This window comes from Ochotona curzoniae, unplaced genomic scaffold (assembly GCF_017591425.1).
Source record: "Ochotona curzoniae isolate NIBS_2020 unplaced genomic scaffold, NIBS_Ocur_1.0 contig_1302, whole genome shotgun sequence".
NCBI lineage: Eukaryota > Metazoa > Chordata > Mammalia > Lagomorpha > Ochotonidae > Ochotona > Ochotona curzoniae.
Window position 1 is genome coordinate 3,363,605 of NW_024465035.1, and position 21,495 is coordinate 3,385,099.

The window sequence follows — 21,495 nt, forward strand, 5'->3', positions numbered from 1 at the left end:
CTTTGACGACCCATGCACGAGACAGCCGCGGAAGCCTGGGCTCTGGGGTTGCTGATATTTTGCTATCAAGCAGCCTCGCTTTAGTGTACAACAAAAAAGAAAGGATGGCAGGACAAGGGCAAAGTAATCTACTGCCTGCCTTGGTTCATTTGATGAGCAGGCAGGTGGCACCTCCTTCTGTGGACCAGGCTGGGGTCAGGAGAGAGAAAGGGAACAGCATGGTCTCTGCCCCAGCAGGTGCCTGTCCAGGGAACCCCGTGGTGCTAATCAGCACAGGGGCCACGCAGCAGTGGGCAGGTCCTCTCCCTGTGCAGCCTCCCCCTGCGCCCCACCCCACCCCGTCCGCTCCCCGAAGCCTGGGCCTGGCTCCTGGTGCTCCAGAGGAGGGCAGCGGGCTGAGCTGGTCCTAGGCTGCCCTAGGAGATGACTGGGCCCAAGGCTTTTCCAGAAGATGACTACTGAAAGCAGGGAGGGGAGCTGACAACATAGCAGGGCTCTCATGAGCAGGAAAGCACCTGCCCTCCCCTCAAGAGAGCAGGAGGCTCACGGGAGGGCAGCGAGCCATCAGGTTCCTTTGGAGGACAGACAGGTCAGAGCCAGGGCTCAAAGACACTGCTGTCTGCTCTTACCCTCCAGAGCCATATCCCTGTGTCATCATTGCTTTTGCACACATGGGAAGAGCTGTGCCCTTTTTTCCTAGAGTTTTGTTTCCCAGTGTCATTGCAGCCCATCCCAAGAGACTGCAAGCATTATTTTTTAATAGCCAATCTGTTTGCACATCCCCAGAGCCCCAGGCCCTACCAGTAGATCACCACGACATTCCTTCCCATCTCCCTTATTTCTCGGGTTCTTCCTGTCCCTGCCACATTCTCCAATTTCATTCCCATCATCCCTTGCAGTGCTGTACCTTCAAAGGCAATGTGGGCAGCAGGGCAGAGAGAGGTAAGAGCTGCCTCCAGAGAAGGCTGGCACCTTCACGCGGAAGCTGGTATCCACTCAGCCTTTTGGGACCCTCTGTCCAGGTCTGTGGGGTTAGTGCCATCAGGCTCATTGAGTTTAATGCAAGCTTAATCTCCCCTATGTCTCTCCTCTTCAATGACAGACACGTCTCCCTTACGCACCCTGCAATCCTGGATGCCCCATGCATATGGACCACCCACATTTCTGGTCTCTCTGCATCACAGGTCCTCCAAGTGCTATTTTTAAAGCATCTGCTGCAGCAGAAGGCTCATCGCAATAGCCTAGTGGCCAAATCCTCGCCTTGCATGTGCTGTAGGATTCCCAGCTGTGGGATAGCTAAGTCACACAGCAGGTCAATTTTCAGTTCTCTTAGCACTCTAAATGCTGACTTCCATAGTGGTTGTACTAGCCTACATTCCCACCAACAGTCAAGGAGGATACCTCTCTCCCCGCATGCATACCAGCAGGTGTTGTTAGTAGAGTTCTGAATTAGGCCAATCTCACTGGAATTGGGTGGAACCTCGCTGTTGTTTTCGTTTATATCTACCTGACTGCTAGGGAGCCCGAGCGTTTTTTCACGTCTATTAGGCATTTGAATTTGTTCTTTTGAAAAATGCCTGTTCATTTCCTTCACCTATTACTTTACTGTGTTGTGGAAAACAAGCAAACAAAAAAAGATTTGTTTTTAAGATTTTTGTGGTTGGTCTACTTTTCCCTTGGTAACACATGAAAACAGTTCAACTTCAATAATTAGCTTTATAGTTTCAACCTGTTGTATTTATTTATGACTTACATTTTTACATTAAATCTTCTCTCATAAAATCAAATCACTTGTTTAGATATTACCTACATACGTGTGCATTTCAAGGTATGTTTTGTTCACCTGAAATTTGTTCTAGAATTTTTTTTTTGATAAATGATGTTTCCCAAATACTTCCTTGGTTATCAGGAAGTTATAAAAAATGTACTTAAGTGTACTGTGCACTACCGCCTAATCAAACAATGTCTAAATATATTTTCATTCAGTTGTGATACCCAGTTTGAGTTTTACGTTATTCAAATATCTTGACAATTAAAAAAGAATGGAGCAGGAGAGTAGATGAGGACCAGTGTTTGCATGGCCTCACCGTGCCCTTCCATACACACTTCCAAGAGAAGCAACTCTGCTTAGGATGTGGTGGAAGCGGCAAGCTGTGCCAGGTCATCCATGCTGACATCCCCGAGGGTCTCCCGGTCGGCTTGTTTAGGAAGGACAGAGTCATGGCCAAGAACATAGGACCTGAATCTAATTACAAAAACATCACAGCAACCAACAGGAATGTCCATGAGTGAAGAAAGGTGACTGTATTCTTTTCCTTTTTAAGTCAATGGTATACTGCAAAACCATATCATGGAAACTAATAATAAGAATTTTAAAAAGAAAGAAAAAAAATCAGTGGTAGAAGAGACAAAGAGAAGGAGCCTAAGGCTTCCAGATTAAAGGTAATGAGAGTGACATGACAGCTAGATGCAGTACCTGATGAACTGCAAGTCCCTGAAGACCAGAAGAGACGGCTTTCAACCATCTAAACACTCGCTCCTTGGTGTGGATTTCATCATCAAAAATTTTTGTTTGAAGTTTTACCCAAATAATTTATTTTTAAATTCCTTTGCCAAATGGTCAGGTATCTACAAGACTTCTCTGACAAAATAAAGCTTTTCCATTTTGAGGCTAGTCTTACAGAAAAGACAAGGATGAGAGCCCCGAAGACAGTGCTTTCTTTGAAAGACAAAGTGACGGGTAGAGAAGGAGAAACACTGAGAGAGAAACCTTCCATCTAACCCCCAGATGGTTGTACACAGTAGATCTTATTAGCGCAAAGTCAGGAGGCTACAACTCCATCTGTGTCTCCCACATGAATGGCAGTGACCAAAGTACTTGGCCATCCTTCTCTGCTTTCCCAAGGCCCAAAACATGGAGCAGGCCAAGAAATGGAGAAGCCGGGACCGAAACCAGCACTATGATGTGGAATGGTGTTGCAAACTGCCATTTAACCCACTGTACCACACTGCCAGCCCTGGCCCAAGACCTTTATATCATGAATTCACATGCAGACAGCAAATATAGCATGATGCAGACACTCTCCTAGCTCCTGACTTCTCACAAAGCAGTCAAAGCTGGAACCTTCTTTTGAGATCAGCACTGGGTGTGGTCTTCCCAATAGTGGTTGCCTCCGGGACAGAAGCATCTGGAGCACAGCTGATGGGCGTAGAGCAGCAGAACTCTCTGCCAAAGCAGCTTTGGTGAAAGTTCAAGGCTGACAACAGGTAGGAGGGGAACTGTGGCAGCTGAAGCAGAGTGGAGGCCTGGAGCCCAGCAAGTTCTCCTACCACCCTAGCAGCACCTGATACATTCAGCTGCCAGGGAAAGCGCATGCATCTTCCCTCTTCTTTTGATTCAGGTGTATGTTCTGAAAAGACTCTTTTATATGTGATCTTACTAAAAACTGCGAGAGTTGCTGGTCTCCAGTGGTTTGGACCAGCGTAGGCTGTTTGAGACGCCTACAACCCTTTCCAGAATGTCTGGGTTGGACTCCTGGCCGGGCTTCCTATTCCATCTTCCTGTTAATTGTTTTCCCTGGGAGGTAGCAGGTGATGGCTCCACGAGTTGTCTACCTGGGAGACCTGGCTTCAGCCTGGCTCAGCCTTGGCTGTTGAGATCATTTGGAGAGTAATCTGGTAGATGGAATATTACTTTTGGTCTCTGTCTTTCTGTCCTTTGAGTTTTAAGAAAGAAGGAAAACGAAGGTGAAATTCACAGGTAGCCTAAGTATTTATTGTGCCTCTCTGAAGTGTATGCTTCCTGAAGGTGACTGAATGGACTCTAATCTCCTAATACAAGCATTTTTCATGCAATGTCATGCACACATTTTGAAAACAAAAAAATATTCTGCAAAATTGCAAAGGAAAATAGCTGAGCCTAGGGGGGAAAACATTTGAAGGAGAACACGGAATCTCACAAAAAAATGTATTAACAGCAGTGCAAGTGATTGCAACCTACAATTGTGCCCAGTATATTTATCCACAGGACTCTGCAGTCTGAAACCCTGGACGCTGTGTTTCCTCTTACACACGAAGATCCTGGGGACGTGGGGGTATCTACGTCATCCAGGGATCACTTTCATCCAAATTAAAAATCTAGTCCAGGGTGCCGGCTCTTTGGTCAAAAAATAAAAACCTCACACCAAGGAAAATGCATTTAGTGTCTTCATTTTGTCTCCTGGTGAACCAACAAGAGTAGAAAACGTTCCGGTTCCAGAAACCACAGAACCAGCCAGTATTTGCTGTCATTGTTGTGGGGCTCTCTTAAAGAGGCATGCACCAATCTATGTCAATACCTAAATATCCTGGGAGAAGATCCTATGGAGAGCTCGGGACTTCTACACAATGCTGATCTTCCCCAACACCGATCATGCATGGAGTGAGTCTGCCTTGAGAAAGCTGGTAATGCAACCAGCTGCTCCTCTCCTGTTCACCAGGCACCTCAGAGGGGGCAAGGAAAAATCCACAGGACGTCAACTGCTCAGCTGGGCACATACATATTTAATCTTCACCAGCATATCGAAAGCTGGGTTCTAGTCCCATCTTAGTAGACTAGAAAACCAAGTCTCACCAAGTGCGTATCTCACCCAGGCTGTTGCATAGATATCAGTAGTAGACCAGGGTTTACGTATAGGTCCCATGGCCCTCCACGTTTGTTCTCCACATCATGTAGGGATCCTTTTATATTTGGATCCTTCCCATTTATGTTATTAAAGGAAAGGACATTGTCAGTCCTGCTCACGGCTAATTATAGTTAGCATGTCGTGTGTGGGATGGAAGTGCTGGGATGGATTTCTTTTCCAAATCTAGCAAAAGTATTTTACTCAGACTCAAAATCGTTTACTAATGATCCCACTGCATCGGCTTCTGTAATGACTTTTATTTCTCTCATTTTTATGGGACTTCAGAGATCATGAAGGCATTTTCAGTACAGTATTTCTGCTTTGATCTTTGCAGCAAACACGCGATTGAGGCCAGGTGTAATAGATGATTCCCAAGTGATGGGTAACGAAACAGAACTTCAGAGAGGTAAGGTAATGTACTGCAAGGGAGTTCAAGTCATGCTTTCTGGGTTGAGACTCAACCATGTTCTTGTAAGTGCTGGGAAACTTGAGAAACACCTGCACTCTGCAGCACCTGTCATCATAGTTTTTGGCACTTGTCATGCTCTGTGAGTGCCATGTGACAGGAACACGGAGAATAGTGAAAACACAAATTCTATGGGTTATTGATGATCATGATTAGTGACAGGATAATGAGACCCAAAACTCAATGCAAAAAAAAAAATCAACAAAAGATTATCTGACTTGGGTTTAGGTGACTGTGCCCTACACACTGACTACTAGTAGTTTCTAATACTAATAACTAACACAGCAAATTAATATTCTGGCAACAATAGTTATCTGTAATAGTAACAGAATCATGATCACTGCTTTAAGACTGTGGAATAAAGCAAGTTGTGAGGGATATAAGCTGTTTCAATACCAAGGGATAATCTCTGTGCTCCCAATGTCTCAGGATCCGACATCCAACGACAAAGGTGTTTCATGCCATCATATTGGGGCTGTCAGCTTGTAAGCACATGGTCTCACATTGCTTCACTCCTGGATTTCTAGGAGGTCAGCCTTGCCCTTGTCACCCGGGGTCCCTTCCATCTCCCAAGTGCCCAGCCTCGAAGCCACAAGGGAATAAAGGAATGAAGACTCCACAGCTCACTCTGAAAAGGTAGTCATTGATGACCAAAGGGGTGGACTCTCCAGCAAAACAAAGAGTGGGCCACGAGGAAAGGTGAGCAGCTTGCACTCCCGAGCGGAACCCATGCCTTTGAACTTCCCTTTGCGCCCTTGCTTCTTTTATCTAGCACCCAGGTGGCACATTCCCTCTAAGTGAGCAATGTTAGGGGGAGTCTACACAGATCTTCTCACTGAGAATCTGTCTTTCCTGTCTCTGATTTGTCCCCACTATTCCCCGCCCCCATAAACACACAGGGAAAAAGGTTCACTTGAATGCTTCTGTGGGAGGATTAAAATAAAATCCCCTCTGGAATCCTTCCCACCTCTTCCCCACTGCAGCCAGGGCATCTGCAATGGGAATGCGGCAGATTGGCCATTGATCAGTCATCCTGGCCTTCCCTGCCACCCAGGCTCTCTCCCTCTCTTTCTGACTCTGTCTCACCCTTTCTTTTTCTTACACATCTGTAAATGGCACTGGAGGAGAGTGTCTTGGGCTCCCTCTGATTCCTGAATACAGCCTTCCCAGAGGAAGTATAACATGCTTGGCCTTTCTAGGGCTGGCGCTGAGCTGCCAGAGCCTTGGGAAAATGACTCACTTCTTCCTTGTGCCCTCGGAGCACTCAGTTACAGAGCCTGGCTTCCTATCCTGGATAAGCACCTTTCCCAAGAGCTTTACCAGGCCTGGGGGCCGTTCCTGGGGAGGAGGCTCCCCTCTGGGAAGAGCCTGCATCCCTACATGATATTGGTCATCCTCTCCGGCTGGGTGCACAGGACTAGCAGCCCCACCTTTAACACCACACAGGACTCCCACAGAATTATCAGATAGATCCCCACAAATACCTCACAACAGTGACGAGCAGGATCAGACCTCTGCAAGCCTGAGAAGTCCCTGTTGTTTTACGTCACATGGCCACAGCACTTAGCAGGCAATGCTCCTTGCAAAGAGGCACAGCTACTCCAGGAAGCCCGATCACAAAGAGTCATAAGTTTTTTTTCTTATTTTTCTCTTAAATCTCAAGCTGTAAGGGATGCTCAGTGGCTCCCCTGACAAGTGGATAAGCTCTGGACGTGAGCATCAGTCTCTCCATGCTATGGTCACCATCTAACTTTACTGTCTGACTGTATGTTCACACATCTGTTCTGGGGCTGAAGGTGCTAAGGCTTTCTTGCACAGCTCCACAAAGTAGGTGGCTTAAAACAACAGATCTCTACCGTCTCACAGTCCAGGAGATTAGAGGTTTGAAATCAAGGTGTTGGCAGGACCATGTACCCTCTGCATTCTGGAGGGGAGGTCCCTTCCTCACCTCTGAACTTTTGCTGTTGCTGGTAACCCTCATGCTCCTTGCATCACCCCAGTTTCTGCCATGTGCATCTGCCTAAACTTCCACCTCTCATACCACCAGCAGTAGCGATTAGTTTGGGGTCTGCCCTAGTCCAGAATGACCTCACCTTAACTTGATTACATCTGCAAAGACTCTATTATAAGTATCTCCAAGTAAGAACACACCCACAGGTGGCAGGGTAAGAATACCAAAGTACCCTTTCAGAAAGAACAAAATATGTCAGGTCACAGGGTCCTTCTAGGGCTAACATCCCCTTCATTGCCCCTTCCTAACAGCCATCACCACTCAGGGAACACCAGGCGCTCGCCAGCTCCTTCTGTTCTGATCAGTTACCTCTTTCTGTAAAACCCTGAGTCTGATTTCTTATTTCCTCATATGCCCATCCAGCCACCCACCCATCCACCTATCTCCCATGCCTCCCTCTCTCCCTCACCCTCCTCCATTCCTCCCTCCCTCCTTCCACCCATCCACCCATCCATCCACCCACCCATCCTAATAGAGTTACACAGCTCTTTCCATGTGCTCATTTTTTTAGTTCACTTTCAACTCAGCTGGGGATCTACCTCTTCTCTCCCATCTCAGCTAGATGAGCTCTCTTTTCTACAAGCTTCTAGGTCCAAACTTCTATTCACTAAGCACCCAGTCAGGAAAATAACCCATGTTTCTTACGAAAAATATGTAGATACTATTGCCAACCAACATATTCAATATAAGGTTTAGTTTCCTTCTTAGCACAGGTCCTTACTTCTTGTAAAAAATCAAATATCCTCGGCTGATTAGGGCATACACTCATTTCCTGCCTCTCTCCGGGACCTCAGTTGAGGAAGTGAAATTTGATTGCCAACCATCTCCTAGAAGCACTTCAAATCAAGGAGCCCTTGGAATTCATCCTCCATTTCTTCTCAGGGTTCTCTAGCCCAGGTCTTAAAAAACTTAAATCTAGGGTCTTACATCTAGTCCATCTCCCCTTTACATAACCCTGGGGTTCAAAGGCTGGGCAAATCCACTGTGAGTCCTCTTAGGAGCACTCACCCAGCCCCTCACCTCCATGTTGACCTCTCCATTCATGTCTCCCACACCAACCCCACCCCCATCCCCTTGGCTCTTCTTAAGTGGGAGCTGCCTTAGCTTTGAGCACAAGCTTCCCAGGCCCTTTCCTCCTCCACACTCTATCCAGCTCTGGGGTGGTGTCCATGACCACCGACGACACTCTGCCCCTTGTCAGCCCCTTCACATCTTCAGGACTCAGTTCAGATGTTCCTTCCTCAGCGTTTTGTGACACACACTTTGATGCGTGATTCTCTATTGTAGCACCCAACATTTGTTACTGTGTCATTAGTCACATTATTAGTTCTTTAATGTCTATCAATTTTGCTAAGAAGGAAACTTTAGAAGCTCAGAAATTGGGTGTTTTGCTAGCTTCTTTGTTTTGCACACATTAGGTGCTTCAACAATGTGTTGGCTGAGACAATAGCAGGCAAAGGCATCATAGCTTCACTCAGCGGGCTGAACATCCCACTAGAGGACGTGAGCATGAGACGGGGCACGACTCGGACCACCTGCCGCACATCACACATGCCCAGGCACAGAACACAGAGATGCATTTGCTGAGAAACTTGACCTTGTCCTTGCTCCATTCCCTGAGGTAGGGGCTGGCTCGGGCTCTGAAATCCCATCGTGATCCCACCCACACTAACAATACACAGACCTTACAAAGAATAATTACGCTGAGTCGCTTTCAAAAGGGCATCTGCATCAGAGCCTGCTATTCCTAACTGAGTGTCTGGTGACAAAGTTACCAGGGAGAAGTAGGAGAGGACGGAGGTGGCAGAGCTGCCTGAAGAATCATTTGCGCAGTGGAGCACAGAGTAGAGTGGCATTTGAATGAGTCTTTCTTCCACTTAATTAATGCTGGGGAAAAATGTCCAGGGGACCCAGACTCAGTTTTATTCTGACTGCAATTAAAGGGTCTCCTCAACTTGTTCTTGCATGTCTTTATTCCTCCCCACTTCCCCACTTACCCCTGAGACCCCTGCAACCAAGGCCCAATGATTGAAGCAAAAGCCAGAAATCATAATTTGAAAATGGACTACTCATGAGGGAGACCATGGATCAGAGAAGAAGGATGATGTAAATGTGAACATGGCTGGGAACTGTGGGAGAGAAGCAAAGCCAGACCCAGGGTCACTGGATGGGAAGCCAGCCAGCCCTGCTCCTTCCCCAAGGATGAAGGCTGTAGCCTGGGCCCAGACCTGCCGGGCACAGGGATCAATCCCACCTAGAAGATTCTACTTAAATTACTCTCCAAGCAAAGTACAGACAGAGCTCCCCTCCCCAAAAGAGCTTATGGGAAGGATTATTTTTGCGATAATTTTCTGCTTTCTTTGCTCTTTTTAAGTATTAAGCACTTGAAAAAAAAAAGGAATCTATAGCAGCACTGTAGCAAACTCACTTCTCAGTGACAATGAAGGCGGAAAGCCCAGCCCAGCCCCAGATACAACAGCACAACGTGAAAAGCTGGAGTCGGAAATGCTTCGAAACGTAAAGTCTCTGCGCACAAAATGACTTAAATTGGTCAGGGAAAGCATCTCCAGATTGAGAGTGTAAGGCACATGGAGAGCATAAATGTACCTTGTGTTTAGGCTTGAGTCCTTGCCACGAGATATCTCCTGATATTTACAAAAATATCAAAATCGGAAACCTTTCTGGTACCGCATATTTTTGCACAAGGGTGACTCAGTCTTTATTCCGAAGTCCCTAATTGGGAGTTTCTGCATGTTCCTGGATTTCCCTGTATGTACCTCACGGTGCACCTCTGCATGGTCTGTCTCTCTCCCTCTTCGTGTGTGTCTGTGTGTGTGATGTTGCTGGGGAGCTGTTCCTCCCAGGTCATGGGGCTTCCCTGTCTTGGTCCTGAAGTTTGCCTAACTTTCAGCATTTTCGCACCTGCCAGGATGGTGCCCCTGGTGGGGCAGCCAAGCTGAGCTACCTGGACAGGGAGGTGCTGGTTCTGCTTCTGCTTCCAAGGAGTCAGGCGGAAGCAGACCCACCTTCTGTGTTCCTAGGATATCTCGGCCTGTTGGGAACACCCTCCTCTTGTGCAGGTGGGACCCAGGGTCTGGTCTACAGAAGGAGAACAACTCCTAGCGCTAAGGTTCTGGCATCCTCCACCCTCGACCTTACAGAAACAAATTCTCCACTCTATACATAGATGACTACCAGACTCGCTGAAGTATCTTTTTTTTCCTCTCAAATATGGATTTCCTTCGACAAATTAGGGCTAAACAAATGCAATGTAAGAGAAACCCTCTGGTATTCAATGTTCATTGGGAAGTCAATTTCACGGGTGTACAACAAGGAGATGGACTGAGAAGTTAATTTGTGTCTTCTGAAGAACACAGTATAGAAGGATCTCAAGAAGGGGGTGGGTGTGAACTTCGTTTTTCTGCCACAGTCCCTTCATACCAATCCCCAGCACTGCCAGGGCCGATTCAGTCAACCCCCAAAGAGCCAATGCATGGAAGAAGCGCTCATACTGCTGGAGGTGGGTCATTAAAGGGGTAACCGTGGCAGATGGGCGTGATGGATCAAAGACAGGAAGCATATGCTGTCTGGGTTCCAAGATGGAGTCTTCATGTATCCTGTGCCCTTGCTGCCTCCAGAGACACAGCCAATGGCCGAGAAGTTGCAGAGAAACTGGGATTCAGGCACCAATGCCACCAACCCCCAGGTGGCCTGGGCCCTGTGTTTTTCCCTGAGCTCGGGCAGGAAGAGAAGTTCTTCCTTTTGTAGCCTGATAGAGTGGGAACCCAGTGGCAGGGTTACTCTGATATTTTAAAACTCAGAGAACTGACGCTGCTTGCAATGCAAGTTTGTGAGTAAAACTTAAATCACTAGAAGTGTGTCAATGGAGCAGTTCTCAGAGTCGGTGGCATCAGTACCACCTGTTAGCTTGGCTGACATGCTAGTTCCTGAGCCTTAGCTAAGACCTACACATGAGAATCTCCAGGGCTGGGGCCCAGCAACACAAGCCTTCACAGGGCCTCCAGGTGACACTGGAGACAGTGAGCTGGGAGAGCCAGAGGTTTCCATGGTCAAGGTTGTCTGCATTCCTCTTTGCCCCTGTCCTGGGTCCTGAGACATTCCTCTTCAAATTCTTCCTTGGTAATTCCCATCAGGAGTGTTTCTACCTTCTATTGCAAACACCGACCTTGCATGGACTTATGATATCTGTCTGCTTTAAGTGTGTGTGTGTGTTGGAATGAGTAGGAAAAAGGAAAGTTAAGACATTTTTTCCCCCTAATTAGTCTTTTAAATGCACTCCCCACTGTGTCTCATGATGAGGAACTCTTAGAGATTGACAACCCCCAGTAACAACAGTCACAGCTACCAAACGGTAGAGATCCCAGAGATGCCCACAAAGGCATTACATGAGTTGTTACAAATTCAACGAAATCTTGGAAGTCTCAATAATGGACAAGGTAACCCAGGTCTTCAGTTCACGGAGGATAGTTTGCTCCAATTCTTGTATTTTTTTTATCATGTCCAAAAAACTATTTTGCTGCACAGGAATGGGAGAGCAGGTCCTAGCTAGGTTGTTTTGTCCTCCCTTCATAGCCCGTGTTGCTTAACATAAGGCTCAACTGGGCAGCACAATCTCATGCAATGAGGGCTACGTATTTGCTGAAGGAAAGACCATGCACACTTTAGATAGATGTGATCATGACCAAAACAAATCAAGAGACTGCGTCTTCCAGAAGCAAGATGAGGATGGAAGCTGCTGCTAAGATCCTGTCTCATGGGGAATGGGGTGGAAGGAAGGCAGGACGTCAGGACTTGGGGTGACTGAAACTCACCATGGAGGATTAATGGCCTCTGCAGAACACAGCAAGTGTAGGCCTAGGTTCTGCCAGCAGGGCCAGAAGTCTGGGAGCACCTGATGGGGGAGGTGGAGGGGAGAGTGTACCCTCTGTGCCATGCTGAGGATGGACCTTCTTCATTCTTGCTTCCCTTGAGCAGAGTGCAAAGTGGATCTGATGCCGATGGGGCATATTCTAGAGGAAGCAGAGCTGCTGAGCTGCCTCCAAGCAGGTCCAGGGAGTAACTACAAAATGAAGGGCAGTAACACACAGGTGACCTGTGAGGCGCGGCTGCTGAAAGGACAGTGCTGTGGAAGGAAGCCTGAGAAGGGGCAGAACAGTGACCAACAAGAGAGGACAGGAGGCTGGAGGAGAGGGGCCCAGAAACACAGGGTGTGGGCGGAGCTCACAGCTGAGACGAGAGGAAGGAGCCCAGAGAGCAATTGAAGGGGAAGGGGTGGGGGGAGATCAGAGGTGCCTTGAAGACTTAATGCAATTCATGATGAAACAGGAGGCCTGCAGGGAGCAGGGTTGTGCCAGCTCCGAAGGCCAGGCATGGGCAAGGCTGCACACTTCTTACAGAGACAGCCTGGGGCTGTGAAGGATGGGAAGGTTGACACTACTTTGGCAGAAGGAATCTAGCTGAATACTAAGAAGAGAAGAGCAGGCTGACAAAGGGACTGGATGGGCCTCTTCCCACTGATCAGAAGAGAGAGCCAAGCTGGAGTGCAGCTTTTGATGTAACCGTCAGAAAGCCCTTATGCAGAGATGGATCGGTCCTGTTGGAAGTCTGCTCACCTGTACCAGTTGACAGAGGGTGCAGATCGGGTTTGGGAGCATGGACCTGAACCCCAAGAACAAAGAGGGGATGCGGCTCCTTTTCTGGTTTGTGTGTGCCTTTTTCTCTCTTGGTAACATCAGACAGGATCAATGACAATGAGAACATGACCCATGAGGGCAAGCATGAAAACTGATCTTCAAGCACAAGAATTTTGTATTTGAATGCACACAGCGGTATTCAGCAACGCACCGGCCAGGAGGAAGTTGTGTACATCAGGCAGGTTGTTCAGAGTCCAGCCCAACTCCTGCGCCTGTCCCTCTTTAAGGGCAGGGATATTCCTACTTGAGCACATTCACTGCAATCACAAGAAAGCACAAAGGAACAAAACCCATCTGTTCATTATTCCAGGAGCCTCTTGGGAAAGCAGCGCTCCTGGGGATGGAAACAGCAATTTAAAACGAAAAAAACGCACCTGGGGAAAAGCATGCTGGAGAGATGAAGGTTGAGGGCCTAGCAGGGGAAACCAGAAAGCTGTAATAGCTATTAATGAGGTCTTCACTTATAAAGCCAGGTGTACTGGAAGACAGCGAAGTTAAGGAGATCTTGCAACAAGGGCGTGGAAGAGGGAGTAACGGGCTATCTCCTGCAGCTGCTGAGAGCGTGGGAAGTTGCGGTTGCCACTCTGAGCAGACGCTTCGGCAAACAGCAGCAAACAGGAGGGGAAGGAATGACTGACTGCTGCAGAAGCTGAAATGCAGGAGACTTTATTTTTAAAAAGATTCATTTATTTATGTATGTATTTGTTTATTTGAAAGGCAGAGTGACACAGAGAGTGGGGGAAGAGATGGAGAAGTATCTTCCATTTGCTAGGTCTTTCCACAGATTCAATAATATGGGCTGGTCCAGGCTGGGGTCAGAGGGAAGCCAGCAGTCAGGAACTCCATCTGGATTTCCCAGGTGGGTGGACAGAACTCAAGTACATGAGCTGTCACCTGCTGGTTTCCAAGTGGATGAGCAGGAAGCTGGATTTGAAGCAGGGTGTCCTAGACTCAAACTGACACTCCAGTGTGAGTACAGGTGTCCCAGGCAGCAGCTTAAACTGCTGTGCCACCACACTTGTCTGAGATCTCATCTCCTACAGCTTTGTGCCAAGGGCAGCCACCACTGCTGCAGTCTGCCTGAGGCTCAAAGTCTGAGAGCAGCCAGAGGAACAAATCCCGACTACAGGGAAGGAATCCCGAGAATGATAAACAGGGCTGCTCGGGAGGCGACAGAGCCAGGGGAATGGGAGTGCCTAACCCTGGGTATATACTCTTCCCCATTCTGTGGCTGGCCTTGAAGTTGTATTTGAGTAAGAGACTGAAAACCACAGAACCAAGGGATCTGAGCTGTTGCCCATTTCAGATGTTTCAGAGGTCAGAGGCCATGTCAAACCAAGCTAATTTCCTGCTTAACAAAAAATATCAATGCTCCTTGGACCCACGTAACAGAATCCAGAGACTCGATGTCATATCATTCTTGATGCAGATAATAAGAGACTCCTAAATGTACAATGACCCAGGGAAATGTGACCCAATTTCACAAAGATAACAAAAACATGCCAATCTGATATCAAAACTATCAAAGAATTTCAGTCGGCTTTTTAAACTCTGCTGAAAGAGCTAAAGGAACATGTGCTTACAATGAATAAAAAGAAAACACATCATCTGAGAATCCGATCTCATAAACAGAGCAGAAGCCGTAGCATTAAAATTCAGTATCAGAAAAAATATTGGAAGGAACCATTAGCAAAATGGAGAGAGCAAATGAAAAAAATCAATGCACTTGAAGACTGATTGGAAAGTGGGTGGAAAAATCAGAGAAATCAGGCAACAGACTGTGAATCAATTTCAGAAGCCCTACATCAAGGTAGCTATCGTCCTAGAAGGGGAAAAAATAAACATAAAATATTATTTGAAGTACTACGGGTAAAAACCTCCAGAAGAGACTGAAGCATGTCTCCAGATGTAAGCAGCCTGGAGTGCACCCAAAAGGATACACACTTGGAGAAGATACAGACTGCCCAGGCACATCATTGCTAAGTTTAAACTGCCAACTTAAAGAGGAAGTCTTGGAAACATGCAGAGAAACAGGACACGCTGTCTGCATATATGTGTCTATACAGTGTGTGACACATACATACACGTACAGGGGGACAATTTAGGTTAATATAAAATACTATCCTTCTAATTAAAAAAAAACATTATTTTTACTCAAAAGACAGATTTACAGAAAGAAGGAGAGGCACAGAGAAAAAGATCTTCCCTTCCACTGGTTACTTTCCAAGTGGCCCCAACGCCTGGAGCTGAGCTGTCTTAAAGCTGGAAGCCAGGAAGTTGCTTCAAAGCCACCCACGTGGGTGCAGGGGCCCAAGGACTTGAGCCATGCTGTACTGCTTTCCCAGGCCATAAGCAGAGAGCTGGATGAAAATGGAGCAACCAGGACACAAACACTCAAATGAGACATTGGCATTTGAAGGTGAAGGATTAGTCTATTGAGCCATGACACTGGCCCCTGTCCTTTTAATTTATTTAAAATGTACATGGTTGTTTATACACAAACATGGTCTTGGGGACTTGTCATGTAGTTATAACACATATGACAATTATAACACAGCAGTGGGAACTGGGGTGGTAAGTGGCCTTGTACTTGATTACATGGTTTCCATGTTGTCTATAAAGTGGGGCAGTATAAACCCTGAGTAGAACATGAGAAAGTAAGGTAATATACACAATATGTACACACCTTATCTACTAATTCTAGAGTGGAGAAACAGTAAATGCAAATAAGCAGGATTCCACAGGAAAGTAAAAGTGAAATGCCTGTCAATCTCTCTGCTTGAAGGGGAGGGAGGGGCATTACACGGCCAGGCCTCTGTCTTTGCCACCAAGACACAGAGCTGGTGAGAACGGCAGCTGACATGGACCCCAGATACAGTTCCTTCCTGGGAAATACAGATGGAGAGACAAGCTTTCTGGCCAAAGTCGGGCAAGGGGTTAGAGGGGGAAGTCCCTGTTTCTTGAACCCTGGACTTCCAGTCCAGAATCCTAGACAGAAAGACCCAGGCTGCCAATGTGTGTTACAGGCTGTGTGGTGTTAGTGACACTTCTGTCTTTCATGTTATTTTCTCTCCCTCTATAATAAATGAGTATATTTTTAAAGATTCACTTATTTTTATTAGAAAGGCAGATCTACAGAGAGAAGGAAAGACAGAGAGGAAGACCTTCCATCAGCTGATCCACTCCCCAAGTGAACCCAGCAAGACTGGAGCTGAACCAATCCAAAGCCAGGAACCAGGAGGATCTTTGGCATCTCCCATGTGGATGCAGGGTCCCAAGGCCTTAAACCATCTCCAACCCCTTCCCTGCTTTCCCAAGTCATAAGCAAGGAACTGGATGGAAAGTGGAATAGTCAGAACATGAACCAGTACCCATGGGATTTGGGGCTTGAAGGGGGATGGTTAGCTATTCCCATCATTGCTGCTGGTCCCAGAGAATATTTTGAGAAAAGATACCTCCAAGCTATGAAAATCCCTTTCTACTCTTCATGCTTAACACACGATCAATGTTACTCATCTGAATAAACTATTACTGTGATGGTTGCCAAACAACAAGTTTCTGATAGCATTCTCATGAGAAAGCAGTGTCAGCTGTTGCACCCCCAGCCTCTGGTGTCTTGTCACGACAGCCTCTGCAGACCGAGATGGGGACTTGTTCACATCTCACGTGGAAAGCCACCTCCTCCCCTGGACACAGCCTGGTGATTTTGTTATTTGGGTTTTATCCTTGCTTGCATTAAACACAGTGGCCTTTGGTGCTTCTGGCAAACACATCCCTATTGTGCATGCACCTGTTTAGTGACCCCGTACTCCACACTAAGCTGAGCAATGTGACGTGGTGAAAGTGGCTCCTGTGGATTGTCAATGTCTCCAGCTTATGTCCTGCAGAGCTCTTCTGTCGACTGATTCACTCCCCAGATAGCTGCAATGCTTGGAGCTCAGCCAATCTAAAATCAGGAGCAGCAGCAGAACTGCATCTCCCGCATGGATGCACAGGTTTATCAACTTGAGCCATCCTGTGCTGCTTTCCCAGGCTATAAACAGGGAGCTGGATGGGAAGTGGAACAGCTAGGATACTAACTGGTGCCTTTACAAGATGCCAGCACCTCAGGTGTGGTGGTGCAACAGGCTAGTGTTGTGCACTGTGGTGCTGGCATCCCATAAGGATGCCGGGTTCATGCCTTGGCTGCTCCATTTCTGATCCACTTTCCTGCTTAACGCCTGGAGGAGCAGCAGGAGATGGCTCAGTCGAGTTCCTGCAGCTTCTTCCTGGAGGTCCAGGTAGCAGGTCCAGAACAAGAAGGCAGATGGGTGGTTTTGTCTGGGAGTAGGGGTGGATGGAGATTGCACAGTGAGAATCTGGATTGCACAACGGTGTGCATTTATTAAAATTCTGTAAATGTACACATCAGACTTATGCACTTTATACAAAAAGTTCCTAGGCAAAGCAGAATTGCAAATAAATATATTTAACTCTAGTTATAAGTGTGCTAAAGTATTGAAGGGTGGTATGTATTGGTAGATGCAATTTACTTTGAAACGCATCAACAATAGAAGAGGGAGCGATGGAAGGATAGATGAATGTTAGAAGTTATAAAAGAATCAAATATAGCATGAAATTAATCTAGGTGGTGAGGCAAGGTGGCTGTTCTCTGGCTAATTCTGCCGACTTCTCTGAATGCTTGAAATTGTTCAAAATAAAATACTGGGTAAAGTAAATAAATGTCAAGTGTACTAAATACTTAAATATAGAACCACTTTCCTCCCATAAAACAGTTACAGGAAACTTTAAAAAGCATTAATAACCTTGGCATGAAGATAACGCTCAAAGCAAGCCAGAAAACTCAAGGAGATGAAGATAAAAGTAAATATTTTTGATGGTGTACAGCTCAGTCATTTCATAAGAAAAAGAACATCATAAACAATATCAAAAGAACAGCAGATGGGGTGGAGAAAATAATTATACATTTCTGACAAAAGGGTTAGCATTTGTAATATAAAGAGCCTTCCAGTAAGTTTCTACAAAAGCAGCAAATAATTCAACAGAAAGCAAAGTGAAGGCACACAGACAATAGAAGAGGAAACGTGAGTCCCAGCAACTGGATGAAGAGACATTCAGATCTCCAGCAGTCAGCTGAAAATGCCAGGTAAAACAAAATGAAGCGCCATTCTTCATTGTAGGATTAGCAGGACTTAAAGACTGATCACCCGCAGCACCGGGAAGATGCTGGAAGAGGGGCACATTCCCATAGTAGATGTGTGAAGGTTTACAAACTTCAGGAAGGCAATCTGGCAGTGAAAAGGAGAGACAGGAAAGGCACCCAAGAACACAGACGAGGATGAGGCATGAGGCACCTAGAAGGTTTTTTTGTTTTGTTTTTTAACAAAGAGGAAAATGTGGGGGGGAAAAGTCACATCCTAATGTTGAACATGATGGTACAGGGCAGAGGCTTGTCAACAATGGCCACAGGCCCAGTTCTGGTTGGTCACCTCGCTTAGCACATAAGCTAAGAACAATGTCTACAACCTTACAGGTGCTACGGCTCCAATGTTAGAGAGAAGCAGGCTAAGGTGTTACTAGGATCAGAAAGCCCACTCAGGTTCTGGCTGCTTTAGTTCAGATACAGAAAGGTCCTACTAATGCTGCCAAGAAGTCAGTGAGGACGGCCCAAGTACTTAGGGCCCTGACAGCCAGGGGAGAGGCCACAACACAGTCCCTGGCTCCTGGCTCACCCTGGCACAGCCCTAGCTGTTGAGGTCATTTCTCAAACGAACAAACAGATGGAAGATTTCTCTCTTCCTCTCTTTCTCTCTCTCTCTCTCTTGCTTTACTTTTGAAATAAATCCATCTTTAAAAAACTCCAGAAACTTTGTAAATAGTTAACAATTACATACAGTCCTCAATTTTGTCTCTTGATCAGCAGTCTAAAAATATTTGCCAGATTGTCCTTTATAAAAGAAGTGATCAACTCATGCCCCAGGGGAATTGTAGTTTATTTATTGTTCTTCATCTTTTACTTCTGTATGGTTTTGCTTTTTATAATAACCATGTATTACTTTTTAAAGAAGATGGATAAGTAGGCCAGGAATCAGGCATATCAATCACTCTGGCTGCACTGGAAATGGATACCAGGAGACAGAAGGAGACCGGGGGCTCTAGTGTGGAAGTTGCTATGACAAAGCATTACAAAAGCAGTGGTGCAGTGGAGTTAGCAAAGGATCGATTTTCCAGGCATCTGTACGAGGTGCCCAGGGATGAGGCATGGCTGGGGAGAACAGGAAGAAGTCAAGGGTGATTCCAGTTTCCAGTCCTTAGAGGAAAGTTTCCAACTAGTGAGACAGAGAGCGGGCAGGGGTAGACTGGAAGAGTAAATCCAGAGTTCCATTTTGAACTCACTAACGTTCTAAATGAACTGTGTGAACCAGGCATTTGGTAACAGATGATTAGAGCAGCTCAGGATGTGGAGTAGACAGGACAGGAAATACATACACAGGAGCACTCATCACATAGGTGGTACTCACAGAAGTGCAAGAAAGGCAGGGGACCAAGAATTTATCTGGTGACACACTGCCCAGCCCAACTTGGAGCTGAAAGCTCCATGCCTGGCTGGAGCTTGCTCCCTGCTGACGCACATCACCAGGGCCACCATCTACCATACTTCGAATTCTGTTCCTAAATTTCATCTTCCCACTGGCATAGGGAAACCATGGCTTTAAAGAACACACCAACCTTCCTGATAATCTGTGCCCAAATGTTTGGCCAATCAATTGCTTCATTTTCACTGGCTGGATGGCCTTGTGGCTCATGTTGTCTCCCGCCCTCCACCCCCTGTGAAGAGATCAATCAGTCCCCGGTCCCCTTGGTGTGACCTGCAGCAGGTCTCCAGCCACATGGCTGCCATCTTTTACTCTTGAATCTGAGCATCCCGAGGAAGACTCACCAGGGAGCTGGTGTAGGTGGGGTCTGAGGTGTCGTCTTGGAGGTAGCGGGAGAGGCCAAAGTCAGACACCTTGCACACCAGGTTGCTATTGACCAGGATGTTCCTCGCAGCCAGGTCGCGGTGCACATAGTTCATCTCAGCCAGGTACTTCATGCCCGCAGCAATGCCCCTAAGCATGCCCACCAGCTGGATCACCGTGAACTGCCCGTCGTTTTGCTGTAGTGAGACACAGGAATGTGGGTCAGGACAGGCATCGGCAGTTAAAAGGTGAGCACCTGATCTGTGGCTCACCAGCCTTAGTCAGGGTCACGGTCAGCATGTGGCCCCGTGTGCTATTGCCCTCTCCCCTCCCACATCTTTTCTTGAGTGCTCTGCTGTCTTCCTGGCCAAGTCCTGTGGATTTAATCTCCAGATTGCATCTCCAATTCACCCACTCCTCTCCCTCTCACACTGTCACCATTGCAACCAAGTCCTGTCATCCATCACCTGCAACAGCCTCTTGAGTCTGCCCCTACAATCTGCCCTCTCCACGGCAGCCGGAGTCATCTTTTAAAGACATAAATCAGGCCATGTCACTCCCTGACTTAAAACTCTAACAGTCTCCCATTGCAGGGAGGGAAATCTTGAACTCCTCAGTGTGGCTCATGCGATGCCCTGGGATGAACTGCTGCCTCCCCTTAGGCCATGTCCTCCCACTCACGCGCAGTGGTCACAATGGTGGACAACTTTCCTCCTGCCTCAGGGGCCTAACACAGATCATTTCCACAGCTACCTTTCCCCCAGGTCTCTGCTTGAATGTCACTTCTACGGAGAGACCACTCCCTCAACAAACCCTTCTCCAAACATGATTGTTTAATGAGCGCCATCTAGGACTCCTCTAGAGCAGGTGCTCCGTTTTCTTTTGAGCACCTATCACAAGTTTCCATTTTGCCTGTGCGTATGTGCAGGTGTCCATATGTGTCCTTGACCCGAAAACCTCAATAGCAAGAACCCTGTCTCTTTTGGCCACTGCAGTATTATCAGGGTTGAGAATTTTAATGTACATAGGTGGAAGAGTGCTCAATTAGCACAACTGAATGAATGACTTGTATGTCTCTGCCAGTGTGGCACTCTCTGTGAATGGCAGCTGTGGCTGCCGCCTTGTAAGCCACCCTGAAGTATTACCCTCTCTCTAGTCCCTGGGGGTTGTGTCTCGAGTGGCTGCCCTCCCTCCTTGGTGAGACGACAGACACTTCCAAGAACAAAGCCGGGCTTCTCTCTGTCTTCCACAAACTCCCAGACCTCGGGTCCGTGGATGCTAGCTACAACAGTGGAGCCTGGATCACGCTGCCAGACCAGCCCCAGATGCTCCCCAAAGGGCCATAGTTTGGTTTCTCTGATTAGAGCTCTGCCCCAGAACTGGAATGCTCCAGGTGGAGGCAAGGTAGGAGGAGGCAGGACACCCAGGGCATTGGTCTAGTTACAGAATTCAGGCACCAGGTAAGTCAGCCAACCTTCTGCCCAGAGTGCACATGTGAAACACAGAAAGCGTATGTGGTATGCAGGGCTCCTATCTGAGCATCTGCTATATGTGAGACTTACACATGACACCCAAGTATATTATCTCCATGGAGATAGGTCATGTACACACGGCTTCTAACAAAAAGCATTCTCTATGCCAAAAATAAGGAGAAACGAAAGGCTTTCCCAAAAGGACTGTT

The 21,495-nt window shown here is 47.0% G+C and overlaps 1 protein-coding gene across 1 annotated transcript in view; it reads right to left on the bottom strand.

The window, feature by feature from the left end:
* Nucleotides 1-21,495, bottom strand: part of EPHB1 (EPH receptor B1) — a 348,433-nt gene that overhangs the window by 16,841 nt on the left and 310,097 nt on the right. The window contains exon 12 of the mRNA XM_040965142.1: nt 19,796-20,011. Coding sequence (XP_040821076.1) covers nt 19,796-20,011 — 216 coding nt within the window. The remainder of the gene's footprint in view (nt 1-19,795; nt 20,012-21,495) is intronic.